The following is a 17,500-nucleotide window of genomic DNA, read 5'->3' as shown; positions in this document are numbered from 1 at the left end:
TGCTGCACTGACCCAAGTGACCCAAAGTCACCCTCTACAGTTAAATCTAAAAGGATCAGATGATGAGCAGCTGACCCAGGCCTTTCACCTGAGATGCAGATAACCATTACAAGATGTTCAGTTACATCATAACACAAGAAACATACGGTCAGAATGAATGAACACAAATATGAGGTGATGTCTTCACATTGAACCTCAAACACATTGAACAGTGATATCGTGGAGAAAATCAGTGAGTCATCACATTTGAAACATGTTAAAATCTGCAGATGTTTGACGTGTTAGCTTGTTAAACGCTACGTAACAATTATCAGAATTCCTGCTGATTTAATATTGGATAAATGCAGTGACTGTTTCTGCTCTGCTTAAATGAATGGACCTGATTTGGTCAGATTGTCACCATTTAAAGTGTTTGTTTTGTTTGTTACATCATGAGACACACATCTCTGTGGCAGCACAGGTTCTCGTCATATTTGGGTGCAAAACCTTCAACAAATGTGTCCTGACACAGATAATAACCATCTGACTTCAATGTTGTCTATGAAATCCTTTGTGTGTTTTTGTCACACCGGTGTCAGCACAGACCACTTTCTTACTTCTAAATACTTCTTAATCTAAACCAGGCTGTTCTTTAACACTACTACGTCCACAACAACAGAAACCGGCTGCTTTGACTTCTTTTTTTTGTGCATCTTTGTAATGAAGGCCGTAAAGGAGATCTGCATTTGGCCGTCCTACAGTTCAAACAGCAGAGAGGAGTCACACTGCGTAGGGCAGATCATTTGCATAGTGTACTGTGGCACTGATTGAATCTGTGAAGCATCCAGGTCAGCCCTAATAATGTGTGGGATCAGCATGTTGGCAGCGCTCAGCTTACTGCTTCCCTCTGATCTCACCTGCAGTGTGTGTGTGTTAAGTCCTGTTCAATCCCTAGAGACCGTGGCTGACCCACTGTTTGACCACACACACACACACACACACACACACACACACACACACACAGACACACACACACACACACACACACACACACAGGCAGCAGCCAAAGACTAACAGAACTTGTCTTTGATGTTGGCGTGCACACACTGCTGCAGATCTCTCTTCATGTGTTAAGCTCTTAAAAGAGTCCCTGTCTGCAGGTTTGGACCCGACTCCTTCCACCTCAACAGCACCAGTCACAAAAAAACCTCCTGCTAAAAGACCGGCGGCTCCGCCACCTCCGCCCTCCTCCTCTTCCTCCTTCTCTAGGCGGCTAAAGCGACGTGCAGAGGAGGAGCAGGATCCAACATGTGCAGCCGCCACGCTGCGCCTCCTCAAACAGAACCTCCCTCTGCCCGCAGAACCCAGGTATACCTCCTCTCCTCTCACTTCTCATCTTCTCGGACATCCTTTCACACGTTCTCCTCTCAGCTCACCTCCTCACATCCTCCCCCCGTCAGCCACCAGAGGTCTAGCTTCTGTTGTAGCCAGTGAATATCTGGAAAACGGATAAGACTTCCTCATTAGTCCAGTTACCAATCTGATGTCTGAGAAAACACATTTCTGCTGATCTCCATGAACAGATATGTGCATATGAATGAATTATAGGAGCTATAGGAGTTCCCAGGTTGCATTTCAGTCAGTGTGTTGCATCCAAAGCCCACTTAAACGTGACTGGTCAATACCACTCGGACTACAAACAGCACCCAGAACGTTTACAGTGCCAAACTGTTGGTACCCCGCCTGCAGATTGTGCATCACACGCAGATATCTGTTTGTGGAGATGACCTCCTCTCCTCTCACTCGGCCTCAGAAATGTGCATTCAGCTTATTGTTTGTGTCGTCAGCGTTCATAAAGTGCGTTGACCAGTGATGTGTCACTAAGATGAGCAGACCGGATTTGGTCATAGAGTTTAAAGCCTGTTCAAGTTTCAAGGAGTGTTAATGAACCCGCTGAGAGACAGCAGGACTCTCGAGATCATGAAATCACCAGATCAAACCATCTGGTGCAGTCAGGTTCCATAACTCAGGCCTGGAAGAGAACATACGTAAGTATAGCCATTATAGATGTACTAGTACAGCAGCTCCTCTCATGACCAACATGGTTAAAGAACTGACCTCAGAGGCAGACGTTTGAGTTTGAGTCCAGCGAGTCTGTCAGATTACACCAAGCAGTGTCAGTGCACACAGGTAAAGCTGCATGTCTTTATTAGATATGTATACAGAAGTGTAAATCCAAGATGAGCATATTTGAAACTTGTTGAAGTTTGAGGAAGTCCAAATGGACGTGGAACACACAGCACGCGGTTTAATGATGTTGTGAGTCGTTAATATTCATCAAACAAATCTCTGCAGCATCGTTAGAGATGAGACATGTTGCTGGCACTGATACAGACCCTTAGGGGTCGACCCTCTCTCCCCCTAATGACCGGCCTAATTAGATCAATCTTAATGCCCTCGAGAGCGCGGAGGTTCAGCCACAGTCACTTCATGCACTTTGATTTCTTGGTCATTTGAAAAAGTACAGATGAGTGTGTGAGTCCTGCACACAGAGCAGTGCTCTCCTCGGGTTCACTTTAACTTCCACTCTTAGATCAAGCTTTATTTGATGCTGTCAGATACTCTGACTGCTCTGCCTGGGTGACGTCCTGAAGTCCCTTGTTTTGTCCACAACTCCAATATATTCAGTTTAGAGTCACAAAAGCACCAAATAAAACAAGAAAATCTTCATATCTGAGGAGCTGAAATCAGAGAAGTTTGACTTTTTTATTCAAATAAAGACAACACGAGATGAATCTCTCATCAAAATAGTTGACTATTGATATCATGGTTGAGAACAGATGGATTAATGGACTCATTGTTTGTGGCCGGTTGAACTCCTTCCACATGTTCCTCTACAGCAGCTCTGCAGGTCCCAGTTCATCCCAGTCCTCTTCAGAGCAGAAGGCCACTGACGCTCCTGTGGTTCCATTCGGTTTGGACCTGTACTACTGGGGCCAGGAGCAGCCCAACGCCGGCAAGATCGTCAAGTAACAAACACACACACAATTATAGGCCGGTATACACACAACAGTTGAGCTCAGTGAGTTGTGTGTGACTGTCTTCCTCTGTCAGACGTGGCTTTCTAAATGCTGTGTAGAACTCGTGTTTCTCCTCCTCGTGCAGGTTGGCCTCTCAGCATCAGTTCTGGGCTCACACTGTGGTGGAGGAGGAGGTGGAGAACGAAGAGCTCCTGGCAGAGAGCAGGAGCAGATACATCTCCTTCCCCGGGAGATTCACCCCCGTCGGCCATCACTGCAGAGCTCCACTGGGCAACGGAAGCCTGTGTCAGAGACAGGACCGCCACAAGGTGACAGGACACACACACTGCTTCTACACACGTCTGTCTCTTCCTGTTTCATATACTGTAAGAGTGTGTGTGTGTGTGTGTCCCAGTGTCCTTTCCACGGCCGGATCATTCCTCGAGACGAGGATGGGCGACCCCTCAGCCAGGAGGACCGACTGAGGGAGGAGCAGGAGGAGAGGAGGAAGAGGGAGGAGCAGCCTGGTAACACGCACACACACACACACACACACACACACACACACACACACTGATTAGCCTGTGCCACGTCCACATCCACGTCTGTTTAAAGCAGTGAAAAGAACTCGTAAGTGGAACTCTCACAGTCTCTGCTGAATCCCCTTCATGTAAGTTGTGGACGTGTCTATGGCAGTGACAGTATAAAGAATGGACAACAAACAAGCCATCGGTCAATCAAAGTGTCCACACTCTTAATCCTGCATACCTTTAAGTCAAGTCAAGTCAAGTCAAGTCAATTTTATTTATAGAGCACATTTAAAAACGACAGAAGTTGACCCAAAGTGCTTTACAATCAGGGTGGAAATGAAAAACAACAAAACAAAACAAAAGAAAAATGAATAACAAAGTAGACAAGATTCTTAATAGTGCAGTCTCAGACTCAGCTAAAAGCAAGAACATAGAGGTAAGATTTTAAACTGGATTTGAAATTATCAATAGTGGGGGAGGACTTTATGTGATGGGGTAGGCTATTCCAGAGCTTGGGGGCAGCAACAGAAAAGGCACGGTCGCCTTTAGTTTTTAGGCACGAATAGGGGACTGAGAGGAGCCGATGTGATGATGACCTGAGAGATCTGGGGGCAGGGTATGGAACTTAAAGATCAGAAATATATTGGGGAGCTAAACCATTTAGGGCTTTGTAAACAAATATTAGAATCTAATTTACTCTAAATTTCACTGGCAACCAGTTTGTGTGCCAGGATTGGGGTGATGTGGTGTCTCTTTTTTGAACCAGTTCAAAGTCTATGACAATTTGGTGCTAGGGGATTGAGTGCATTGTTGAGAGTGGTGACAGAATCCGGTGGACCAAAGATAATTACTTCCGTTTTGTTTTCATTGAGTTGTAAAAAGTTCCTCACCATCCAGCGTTTGACGTCATTTAGACAGTTAAAAAGATTTTGTAGGGAGCAGGTGCTATTAGGTGTGACCGGTAGGTAGAGCTGTGTATCATCTGCGTAACAATGGTAAGGAATATTGTGTTTTTGAAAAATCGAGCCAAGTGGAAGCATGTAGAGGGAAAATAGAAGAGGACCTAAAACTGAGCCTTGAGGAATGCTGCATTTAATAGGAGCAGGGGACGAGGAACAGTTTCCAATTTCAACAGTGAATGTTCTGTTTTTTTAAATAGGAGGTAAGCCATTTTAGGACTGTCCCCTGTAGCCCAACTTCGGCCTCCAGATGTTTTAAGAGAATGGCATGATCGACTGTATCGAATGCTGTGGTGAGGTCGAGGAGAACTAAAATAGCAGAAGAACCAGAGTCAACAGAAAGGAGAATGTCATTGTGGACTTTAAGCAAGGCTGATTCTGTACTGTGTAGAACTCTAAAACCAGATTGAAATTTATCAAAGATATTAAAAGTGTTTAAGTAAGAAGAAACCTGGGTGTAGACAACTTTTTCTAAAAGCTTAGAGATAAATGGTAATTTAGAAATAGGCCTAAAATTATTCATATCACTGGAGGAATACTAGGCTTGTTTTTTTTAGCAGAGGTTGCACAATTGCATGTTTAAAACATGAAGGGACAACTCCATTTGTTAAGGAACTATTGACTACGGCTGAAATAAGTGGACAGATCGTCACAAAAACCTCCTTTAACAGGCGTGTCGGTAAAATATCCGAAGGGCAGTAGGTGGAATTCATATGTAAGACCATGTCAGATAGCTGAGAGGATGATAATGGTTGAAAGTGCAGGAGGTGACTGGCAGGGTGATGTATATCTGATGGGTTTAAGCCTTAATATAATGTGAACAGGTGAGTTGTATATAAATTCACCCTCAGTACAGTTGTCATGAACGGGGAAATTAGCTACAGAGACCAAAAGTGTGTTTTGTACCAGGCTGTAAACATGTTTATTTCTGCTGTGAAGTTGGACATTTGAACATGGGGACTTATGGAGACTGACTCACTTCTGGAGCCAGCCTCAAGTGGCCACTTAAAGAATTACAGTTTTTTGCACTTGATCCTTGTCTTCACTTCACAGACAGGGTTTAGATCAGTGAGTATCTGACTCTGATGATGTACCATCACAAAGAACATGCAGGTTAACTGGTGACTCTAAACTACCTGTAGGTGTGAATGTGAGTGTGTCTCGGTGTGTCCTGTGATGAGCTGGTGACTTGTCCAGGGTGTACCCGCCTCTCGCCCAAAGTCATATGATATATCATCACCATCACAGCTCGGTATGCTGCTCAGTCGCTGAGGGGAGGCAAGCCACTGTTTAGACAGTGTGTACATAACATAACTGTGTCTTTAGTGAGTGACTCTGACTGCTGACTGTTAGGAGCACACATTAGTCCTGTGACAGAAGCTAAGCACAAGCTAATGTTACACTGATGTGGTCTGAGATCTGTGTGTGTGTGTGTGTGTGTGTGTGTGTGTGTGTGTGTGTGTGTGTGTGTGTGTGTGTGTGTGTGTGTGTGCGCGCGCGTGCGTTCATTGTTGTTGTTGTGCGAGAGAGAGAGAGTGTCTGCAGGATGTCCACCAGCTGCCTGCAGTGTCTTGTTAGCTCTGTGTGTGTGTGTGGCCATGGCATGCAGTCCAGTGACTTGTGAAATAGCATCTTTTGTTACCAACTACACTATCGATCCACGAGTCAATCTCACACCTACACACACACACACACACACACACACACACATCAATCTCACAGAAGGGGGGACAGTGGCCTGAATGAGTTGATGGTCCATTGGCCGCAGCTCCTGTACCTATTGAGCTACACATTGACACACACACACACACACACACACACACACACACACACACATATGTATATACCGAGAGGTGAAACAGGCAGTGTGGGACGTGGTAAAGGTCACACTCACAGCCAACATGATTAGTAAGCTTCATAACATCATACACTAGACCAAAGTCAAAGAGTGGAGGAGGCTCATGAACCTCCTGATGGAGCTGATGGAGCTGATGGAGCTGACAGATGAAAAGAAGCAGGTGGTGACATCCACACTCACAGAAACATGACACAGTAATCACAGTGATGGACATGTGAATAAGGTGACTGCAGACAGAAAACAGTGTGTGAGGACGCGGCATAGAGTGATCAGAGTGAGTCAACAGGTGTGTTGAAGGAAGAGCAGCATGGTCAGCAGTTATAGAGAAGTGTGCTCAACAACAAACAGTGTGTTGCTGCAGGTCCCGGTGAGATGATGAAGTGCAGGATGGACTGCTGTCCTGTCTCCCGTCATCTGACACAATGAAAGTGTGGAGAACTGAGCCGGACCTCCACTGTCACACTCCACTGTTCTCCTCCATGTCTCTGTTCAGTTGTTGTTATTCACCTTCACTTCTATCTAATCTTTACTGCACACACACACACACACACACACACACACACACACACACGCATACATATCCATGGTGCCTGTGCTTAGTGATGCGTAGCTGAGAGACGTCTGAACAAACCAAAGACCCCAGATGCCTGTGTGTGTGTGTGTGTGTGTGTGTGTGTGTGTGTGTGTCAGGGCAGGGGCCAGGACACACACACACACACAGACCCCAGCTGGAAAGGCTAAGAGGTGTTGACAGAGAAAAGAGCCGTGCTGCAACACTGATTAAATTCAGAGGACCAGCTCTCTGTGTGTGTGTGTGTCTCTCTCTGTCTGTCTCTCTCTCCTTTCTTTATCACTTCTACTTTTTATTTCTTTTCTCTTCTTTATTTTTTTGTTCTTACCCAAACTCCTCTAAGATCACAACAACAAACTGATGGAGGACGGACACGCACGCACGCACGCACGCACACACACACAAAGTAAATGCAGCTGCTCCTCTTTTAGCAGTAATGATTCTCCTAAATACACCAGCTGCTTTTCAATTACTGCTCTTCTGCCTGTGTGTGTGTGTGTGTGTGTGTGTGTGTGTGTGTGTGTGTGTGTGTGTGTGTGTGTGTGTGTGTGTGTGTGTGAGAGAGTGTGTAATGAGGGATAGTTGAAGGTTCAGTCAGAGCCGGGGTCAGACGGGCTGATTAATAACCCCCCACATAGACACACAGTGAGCTGGGGTCAGTGTTTTGACAGAGTGGAGAGGCCGTCACCATCACAGTGTAATTACTTTGCATTACTGCAGGTTTATCTCTAATTCCACCACAGTATGTCATTAACTAGAAGTGTCTGTTCGTTTAGACCGTCATTACTCTGCATTACAGCCGCTTTTACTTTAGCGCCCAGAATTATGACATTACACTTTTCATTAACACCAGAATTGGATCCAAATGAGGCTGTAGCACACACACATTGTTTACCACTCGTTCAGCCTGAGCTCATTTATGTTATCAGCTGTAATTACTTCATTACACTTTTCATTAACATGACTTTTTGTTCAAGTTTCAGTGTGTGTCGGAGATCTGAGATGAAAACAGCAGCCGGTACTTTTTAAAGAGATTCAGTTCATCGTGAGATTATTTGAAATAGATTCAACTTCAGCAAACTGTTCCACTCTTCAGTGATTCAACCCAAATGAAATCACTTTTATCTATATATAACAGAGGTTATCTGTTATCTCATGACACTTTGCATACAGAGCAGGTCTAGACTGTACTCTTTATAATATTATCTAAGGAGACTCAACAGTTCCCACCATGAGCAAGCATGTGGTGACAGTGGCGAGGACAAACTTTAAGAGACAGAAACTTCAACTAGAAACAATGAGACACGTTCACTAAAGTGTGGGCTCCTTTCACTGAACATGTGAAGAAGTTAAATCTCTAACAGACCATGTTATCTGACTAGCCCATTGATGACTTCTGCAGTACTGGATCTGTTTATTTATTTATTTTGTGCTCTTTGTCTCATGGGGTATAGGATATACAGGGAGGTTACAAATATGGGATTACATTTCCAGAGTTTGTATGTTTGTAAATGTATGTATGCTTATGTAAATATGACTGAAAATAAAGTTCTAAAAAAATAAATAAAAAAGAGGCAGAACCTGATCGTGGTCTACGGCAGCTCACTATAGTCAAAATTTAAAACAAAATAAAACATGAAGAAGTTAAAGTTTAATGAAGTAAATGAAGAATAAAAAATAGAAACAGGTGGTAAGTTTGTGTCTTTAAGATTATTATTCAAATTCCATAATGCTTTGAAAAAGAAAAAATCAAAAGAAAATTATCTTTGGAAAAAGTCAACATTTGTTCCTTTAATAGACTTCAATATGCTGCTACATTTCTTTTGAGCAACTTTTTTTTTCTTATTTTTCATAAAGAAAAAAAATATTTTTATCTGTTTTTTCCCCAAGAGGTCGCTCAACAAAACAATGACATGACTGCAGGTCTGATTAACATTTTGATTCAGTTTCACTCAAACTTCAATCATTTTAGTCCATAAAAATAAAAACCAACCTTTACTTGTCATCTTTAACGTGACGAGCAGCCAAAACACAGAGAGAGTAACATGACTACAATACTACAATAACACTGAGACATGACTCCCCTAGATAAATCAAATCAATAAATGCTGCTTCAGAGAACTTGTGATGGTCCTGCTGATCAGTCCTGTAAACATGGAACATAGTTAACCAAAATGAACGTTAACAGAAAGTCACATTAATAATGCTTCATCTGTTTTTCTGACTCGTGTGAAACTCCATTCAAAAGTCCATGTTTGTTGACAAGAAGAGGACTAATTTAAGTTCACATCATGTTTTTATGTCATGAAATTTTGCTACAATTTCAGCATTCTTTGCTGTCCTGCCCTTCCTCCACAGAGGGAGGCAGCAGCTGTATTAATCTACATTTTTAATAATGAGCATGAGGTAGAGGAGATTTTCTTCATCCTTCACCGCTCAATGATTCTCCTCTTTGTGTTGTAGACTGGCGTGATGCAGAGCTGATGCGAGACATCGAGGCGGCGACAGGAGAAGACCTGGGTTCAGACAGGGTGGGTAAAAAAGGGAAGGGTAAAGGAAAGAAGAAGTATCCCAACCTGAGCGATCTGAAGCAGAGCGCCAACACGTCCCGCTCCAGGCTGGAGAGAAAAGTCTTCAACAAGTACGTCACTCCCTGTACTCTCACACAGTTAGACCACTTACAGCAGTCGAGCTCAGGAATACCACATCCTACAATTCCCATAATGCAACTAGCAAGTAGCATGTTTAATTATCTTGAAACTCTCTGCCTGTCTTCCAGGAGCGCCATGCGCAGAGTGGCTCAGGTGATGAGCAAATGTGACAAAAGAAAGCATGAAAAGTTCTCCAACCAGTTCAACTACGCTCTCAACTGACCTGCAGCCAGCCGAACACGTGCTCGGACTGAGCTCTGCTCTTAGACCTGATGAACTTTAAAAGAAGGAAAGGTTTTAATGTATTTATGTGCACATACAGATGACTGAAATAACATGTTTGAACATGAGAAGCTTGAAGAACGTGATCATTAATGATGATGTGTTCTGCCTCTACTGAGCGCACATGTGCAGCTTAACCATCAGCTACCACACAATAAACACCTCTTTTCTTTTTCTTAGTCTCATTTATCGGACACATTGTTCAGCGTAATCCTGCCTTTCTATCTTTTTCTAATGTTTTCTATTCTTAAATTATTCTTATTAAAATAATGATAAATGTTTTGTGTTTTTGTTCTGAACGAACATGGAGCAGAAGTAAACTGTAACTCTTTCCTCAGCCTGCTGTCCTTGTGTCTTTGTCCTGTCCTCCACGTTAATGAGCTTGATTCAGGGTTAATTCAGCTGCACTCAGACCTGCAGCATGATATTGACTGTGAGAACGTGTGTGAACCAACGTGTTCATATTTGCATTTTAATTTGGTAAAACTCAGTGTAAAGGTTTGGCTCTTCAGATCATCGGAGTGGATATTCAGACTTTGAAGCGAGTGAATGATGTTAAGTTAGCTGTCAACGTGTCGTCTATTGATTACTGAGATGGAGATAAATACCCTAAAAATGCCTGTAAAAGTAGAAATACAGTCCACACAACAGAACCTCTGTCTGCTCTAGCAGAGTAATCTTCTTGATGGTTAGTGTTCATGGAAAACAGAAAGGTGAAAATGGAAGCAGCAGAGGCTGAAATAATCTCACTTTAACTCTTTATTTCTAAAACCACTGGATCCTACATTTCCCATAATGCAGCCTAGAATTTCCCTCTTTTATAGCCTATGCCTCCAGTTTGTAAACAGCTTTCTCTTGTAAATGTGTAGTTACCTCACCCTGATGACATCCCCATGACATCACCCAGACTATTTTCTGTGTTCCTCTGTAGCTATACGACACGTTAGCAACCTCGTTTCTGTTCATGTGTGAACTGTTCATGTGAGTGCTGCTTTATTAAATGGATCACTGTGAAATTAGCATCGCTTGTGAATGGACCAGAATGTAAGATGCTTGATAAGTGTGAGGCAACCACTGCTAACTCGACCTGATTTGACCGTGGAGCATTGGGGGAACATCAGAGCAGTGATGGAGCCGTTCTGCATCGTGAGAGCCGTGAAGCTGACAACAGTGTTAAAGCAACATCGTGAACTTTTCTCTCATAAGATAACGTCTGTTAACTCCTGTTGCTCTACACTGACCTGTGATCAGGTGAACGGTGTCTCTGTCATTCGTACGTCTGTTCTCACACTATGTAACTTTGGGCTCCGGGTCGGGAGAAGTACGTAACGCTTTACAGCACTAAGTCACACACCACCAACTATTTGACTGATTCTGGTGAAACTGGATCATATTTTATGGAGAAAATGTTTTCTGGTTTTCCCTCTGATGACCTCCGGCTGCTCCGCCTCAACTCTCTGTGATTTACAGAGTTTATGACGGACAGTGAAGTACACGTCTGACAGCTGTAGCTGCTGTTAGCTAATGTTAGCTCAGTTTGTTAGCTGGACTGCCTGGACTATGAGCTCAGAGCGCTGGTGTTTGTACCACAGGCATTTTGGACCACCAGGAAGAAGAGGAGGTTTACAGGCCTGGGGTGCAGGGGAATGCTAACAAAAGGCGGGGCCGGTGTGCTAGAAATGGAGCTGGGCAAGTGGGCAATGCAGTGTTTGTACCACAGGCGTTTAGGACCACCAAGAGATTTCAGGCCTGGGACACGGGCGCGCGCTGCTGGTGAGCAGAGCCGGTGTCTGAAGAAATGACTAAAGATGACACTGATGGAGGAGCATAAAAAGAAGTGAGCAAGCAAGGAGTCAATAATGACATTAAAGCACAACCTCTCTTGTAATATTGCTTAAGAAGATATTACATCCTGCCTGGACTACATCTTACCCATTCCGAAATTTAGCAGTGCCCATGGACCTCAGACTGCTTTTAAACAGCTCAAGAAAACTCAGAGTCTCTGCTTCAGTCAGAGTTCTGTTTTTTAATCACATGGTGGATTATTTTATTCAGAAAGTGCTGAGGAAAAATGTACCTTGTTCAACAGGGGGGCACAGGTGCATGGCTCCATCTAACATATCAATACAGGTCTCTGTTGGGGAGTAGCTAATATTGCAAATGTGAAAAACATCCTCAAGTGATGTTCCCTGAGTCAGGCTCAAAGAATCCCTAAAATCAAGAAGTTGTGTACTTCAAATGAAATGAGCTTACAGATTTGGTATGATGATGTTGTTCTGTTGGGTTGGTCCAAACTGAGATATCTCTACAATACTTGATTGATTTCCAATAAATGTTTGTATTGATGAAGATGGATTACTCTTGATGGACTGCTGATGTTGGAGATGCTCTGACTTTTTCTTTAGCCCCACCATGAGATCAAAACTAATTCATTAATAGTCACTATTTCATTAATTACATTAAGTCCTTACATCCAGTGCTTGACTGAATACCTGCAATGACATTTTTTAAAACTAAGAAATCAGCGATTGGTCGTCACTTTTTTTGCAAATTAGCATGTTAAAATGCTAATGGCCAACAGGCTAGCATTGTCATGAACTTTTTTTCATGGCAGCCGTTCTGACATGAAATCATAACGTGAACACAGGTGTTACCAATGATGCTCATAAAGGTTCCGTTCCATTCGGGTCAAACAGAGTCAGGGGAAGGCTCTGCTGCAATAAATGGAATGGAACCATCAGTGTCACTGAAAACACCTGTAGGTTGATCTGCTGTGGAAAAGGCTTCCTGTGAGCACATCAGCATGTTGATGTCAGAGAGAGGCAGGGTGCACTCAGTCTGTCACACAGAGAGGCCGCCATGCGTCCTGTCAGAATGAGTTCACAGGGCTAGTCTTCAGTGTTTAATTGTCATCATTTTAATATCAAAGGACGATATCATGTTGAGCTGAGGGTTCAGTACATTCAAGGGGTTTTATGGAAACTGTCAAGAAAGTCAATAAATAACAGAAGTGAAAACAATCACAGCTGGAGTTACACGGTACTGACAATAGATCAAGCCATTCCTTAAGTCATAAATAAACATTCAATATTCATACAGACTTTTTAAAAAAAAAACAAAGAAATCAACTATCTGTCTATTACGTCTTTTAAAACAGCATTCGGGAGCTAGAACATAGATTTATGTACAGTTTCTGGTAAATATTCACATTCTATCAAAATAATCCGTTGAAATTAAAGCCTTCAAATGTTGTTGTAGTAAAAAGGAGAGCAGAGCTGAGCACTGGGCTCACAGTCTGTCTGCTGTGCTGCTGTTCATTCATACACTCAAACGTGTGTATGTGTGTGTGTGTGTCTACAGGTGTGTGCTGTAGAAGGCGGGTGCAGCGTAGCTCTGTGTCCCCAGCATGAAGGGGGACAGGACGTGGCTGGCGGTGAGGAAAGGCAGCTGGACCAGGCTGCCGGTGGGGGGGTGATGGTGGCTGGCGTAGCCAGCGTGCATGGCCAGGTGCCCGCTGATTGGAGGGGAAGGGCTGAGAGGGCTGAGGCTCCCCAGGCCTCCTGCTCCACCCGTACCTCCTCCTCCTCCTGCGCCGGTGGGAGCAGAGGTGTCAGCTCCGGGATTCTGTTTCTTCCACTTGGTCCGGCGGTTCTGGAACCAGATCTTGACCTGGGTCTCAGTGAGGGAGAGCGACAGGGCCAGGTTGAGCCGCTCACACACTGACAGGTACCGCGTGGACTTGAACTTGTTCTCCAGCGCCACCAGCTGCTCATAGGTGAAGGCAGTCCGGGCTCTGCGGGGCTTCCCAGACTTGGAGTCCGAGCCAGAACGCTTCCTCTTAGGCTTGCCCTGCGAGCCCTGGCTCCCGTTGGTCTGGGAGTTGGTGATCTGGCCTCCTCCGGGGCTTGCCGTGTCTCTGGCGGGGTCCTGGTGGCTGTGCTGGCCCAGATCTCTGTCTCCGTTACTGGGCAGAGCTGAGCTGCTCTCCTCACTGCTGTAGGGCCCGTCTGGAGCCTCTGAGTCTGGGGTCCCAGATCTGTGGTAGTCATCCTCATCTGGGCTTCTGTATACAAAGCCTTCCTCTGGAAACACACACACAGAAGACACTCAGATTAACACCTGTCAGCAGAATCTAACATGTGAAGCAAGCTTTGACATCAGCACTCAGTATCAGTGTGTGTGTGTGTGTGTGTGTGTGTGTGTGTGTGTCGGGCTGCAGTCCCTCTAATGGCCACTGTACAGTACGCTGGCCTCCACACACACTCAAGTGGAACTTGTGGATAGCTTTGCAGAGCTAGGATTCGATAGACTCTATCTGACACACTGCAGCAGCACCTGACGCAGGCCCAGCTCACACACAGTCAATAGAAACATGCATCATGTCAACATATTATCAACTGCAATAATAAAGACATCTATCGAAATGTTCAAACTGGACCTGATCCTCAAGATTACATCAAACTTGGTGTTAATATATCTACAGTAAATCACATTGATCTCCGGACCTCCAGGCCGCCTGTGTCTTGCCCAAGCCCACCTTTGTCCCAGCATTGTGCAGTTTATGGTAACTGTAAAATAAGACTAACAATAACTACAGTACACTAACAATAACTTTAGGAATGTGGCTGATTGAAATGATTAAATAAATAATTTCCCCCTGGGATTATGAAAGTATTTCTGATTCTGATTGAACGTTAACTTAACAAAACGGCACATGTTCTGAAAGCAGGACTAGAATAAAGAGTGGTGGTTGAACTGTGCAGGGTGGAGACGTGAGCAACAGTCAGCCACAGTAAAAGTCAGTGAGGCCTGCACCCTCTGAATGTCTAATTAGATCATTTACATGCAGATCATTCAAAGTTTGAAAAGAGCTTCAGAGGAACTAATCACACAATTAGTCAAAGTGCTTCGTTAAAATATCATCCTCTATGAGTGCTTATCAGCCAAACATTTGGAGATCAGCCAATTGGCAGCTGAATGCTATAATTAGGATGTAAAACAACATTTGACTGTGCTCAGCACCAGGGCTGGACCAACCCACTAGAGGGCCCCAGGGCCAACCCGAACAGTGTGGGGGGTCAGCTGCTGCGGATCTGATCCTCTGTTCAGGAATGTGCAGCACACACACACTGAGACAATAAAGGTAACAGAGAAGCAGAACATACATAAAATGATGGGCCATAATGCAAATCTTATCATGTCACTTTATATTTTGATATTTAACCAAAAATATTCGAATGACTGACGATGTGAGATTCAGTCAGAGCAAAGAGAATGACTCTCGTCAGGGCCGCTGAGGGGTGAACACTGCCTGTTTGTTCATAAATCATAATGTGTTTAACAACTGAATTTTATTATGTTTTAAGTATTCAAAAAATGTAAAACATTTAAATTATAACTTCATATTAAAGTTGCAGTACAGAAATGTTTAATGAACTCATTCATCATGAAATCTGTGAATTTTAAAATAAATATAATTGTGTTTATTTTTTATTATTATTGTTATTATTATTTATGAATAGAATAAAAAAGAAATGAAACTATAAATGTATGAAACTTTCAGCTGACCAGCTGACACATCAGCTCTAAAATGTTTGAAACATTTCATTTTAGTTTAGGCCACTGTTCCTTTTTAAACTACATATTAATTATTTGTGCTTTCATTTAATCATAAATATTAGAGCAGATATTAAAATATGTTGAACATTTAAAGTAGTTATAGTTTATATGAGTAGTTTATATAGTTATATAATAGTTTATATGAGTGTTTGACTGGAGTAAGATTTAACACTTGAGTTTAACACTGGGCCCTAACACCTGCTGTTATTTATACATGTATTGTTCATTAACAGTAATTAGAATATTTATGAATGTATTATATATGTAATTTATTCAACAGAAATCATCCAAATGAATTTTCATTGGAACATTCATCTTAAAATAAACCACAGATGTATTTATATTTCATATCTTCACTACAGTGTGATGTCCTGACTTGTTTATTACATTACATTCAAAAATAAAAATAAACTCAACTTGTGTTTCTGTTTTATTTTTTATCACTTTAATAGTGGAATTATCATCATGATATCAACAGGATGTGATGACCTTTATTTTGATAAATGGTGGAGATAAATGAGTGGACTTTTAAATGTTAAAGAAATATTTTTAAACGTGTCTAAATATTCTCTGCGCAGATTTTCTGGCTTCAATTAATGAGATTGAGTTTTGTCTTTACAGTATACTGAAGTGTTGGAACATCAGAGATCAGACAAATAACGAGATGAAACGTGAAGACTGAAGGATGGAAAGAGAGAAGGATGGAGAATAAATGAAGAAAGATGAAAATGTAAAAAGAAAAAGAAACATTTGATAGAATGTGTCAGTGTGACGGTTTCATATCAGACAGAGGAAGCGGGCTGATTGGAGCTAATGTGTTTGAATGGAGCTCAGTCACAGCGCAGACTGCTGTCTGAAACAGATATTCACCAATCAATAATACCGATCACACACGCACGCGCACACGCGCGAACCGTGGCCAATTATCTCGTGTCTTTTTTTCTTTTTTAACTGAGCTTCAATTAAAGGCGACGTGTTTTACTTTTTTCTCTGGCAGACAGTAAACTCAGGAAAACTTCCGTGTGTGTGTGTGTGTGTGTGTGTGTTCGTTCACACCGAAACAACATTCTGCATCATGTATTTATTTTAAAAAACATATCTGACATGTTGGTGTCTCAGGATTTAGACGGTTCTCTGATTCTCTCTGTGAATAGACGCGTCCACACCGAGCAGGAAAAGTTACCGTGAACGCAGCATTCACGCAGAAAATGACATGTTCATAAAATGCATAAAATGAAAACAAATAAAAGTCACAGCAGATGAAAATGACGCACAAAGGAAAATATGTGCTAAATATATATCGAATAAAAAAGAAAGAATGTTCCTTTGGCTGAAATGTGTGGTGTGTTTAAAGTCTGTCTCTAAATGATCAACTCAAACTTGACGGGCTTAAAAAATATAAAATATATTTCTGTTCAATAAAATAAAAAAAGATTAAAAATCAGAGCAGAATAAAAAACGTTTGGACAGAAGGACAACAGTGTGCACGAGCCGGCTGAGTGGCGGGAAAAGAAGCCAAACTATAAACAAACATGAGATGAAGGACGTGCAGGATCCGGATTTAAACGTTAACGTGTGACCTCGTGTAGACTTACTGCTCTGGTAGTCCTCGGCACCGTAGCAGCCTTTACTGGCCTCCAGGCCGGGCTCGCGCCCCCCGGTGCTCGCTCTCCGGTTCTCCGCTCCGTACGCGCTCAGCTCGCGCTCACCTCGGTGGCTCGCGTGCTGCTGCTGCTGTCTCCGGCTGCTCGTGAACTTGTTGGGGTCCAGGATGTCCAGTACGGAGAAAGAGGTCGTCCGGTGCCCGGTAGGGCCCTGGAAAATAACGCATCGGAATTATTCACTCAAAGAATTTATGATTATTTTATTATTAGTTAATAAAACAAAAATAACGGAAGATCATTTCCGTTTCTTCGGTGTGGAGAACGTGAGTCTGAAATGGTGTCACTCATTTTAACAGAGGTGTGTATTCATTTATAAATAAGTGTTATTATAAATAAATATTATTATTGATTTAGGACACTTTTCCTT

The 17,500-nt window shown here is 42.9% G+C and overlaps 2 protein-coding genes across 2 annotated transcripts in view; one reads left to right on the top strand and one right to left on the bottom strand.

The window, feature by feature from the left end:
* The window catches only part of uvssa (UV-stimulated scaffold protein A), a 35,903-nt gene extending 25,716 nt beyond the window's left edge, over positions 1 to 10,187 (top strand). The window contains exons 11-16 of the mRNA XM_027291131.1: positions 1,140 to 1,347; positions 2,880 to 3,008; positions 3,145 to 3,328; positions 3,415 to 3,526; positions 9,381 to 9,558; positions 9,697 to 10,187. Coding sequence (XP_027146932.1) covers positions 1,140 to 1,347; positions 2,880 to 3,008; positions 3,145 to 3,328; positions 3,415 to 3,526; positions 9,381 to 9,558; positions 9,697 to 9,790 — 905 coding nt within the window. The 3' untranslated portion in view covers positions 9,791 to 10,187. The remainder of the gene's footprint in view (positions 1 to 1,139; positions 1,348 to 2,879; positions 3,009 to 3,144; positions 3,329 to 3,414; positions 3,527 to 9,380; positions 9,559 to 9,696) is intronic.
* A 2,389-nt stretch (positions 10,188 to 12,576) lies between these two features.
* Positions 12,577 to 17,500, bottom strand: part of nkx1.2lb (NK1 transcription factor related 2-like,b) — an 8,741-nt gene continuing 3,817 nt past the window's right edge. Inside the window, exons 2-3 of the mRNA XM_027290828.1 lie at positions 17,065 to 17,284; positions 12,577 to 13,932 (exon numbers count right to left, since the gene is read on the bottom strand). Coding sequence (XP_027146629.1) covers positions 13,205 to 13,932; positions 17,065 to 17,284 — 948 coding nt within the window. The 3' untranslated portion in view covers positions 12,577 to 13,204. The remainder of the gene's footprint in view (positions 13,933 to 17,064; positions 17,285 to 17,500) is intronic.

The sequence above is a fragment of the Larimichthys crocea genome, chromosome XVIII (assembly GCF_000972845.2).
Source record: "Larimichthys crocea isolate SSNF chromosome XVIII, L_crocea_2.0, whole genome shotgun sequence".
NCBI lineage: Eukaryota > Metazoa > Chordata > Actinopteri > Sciaenidae > Larimichthys > Larimichthys crocea.
The sequence above is the reverse complement of the archived record's forward strand: the minus strand, read 5'-3'. Positions and strand labels throughout refer to the sequence as shown.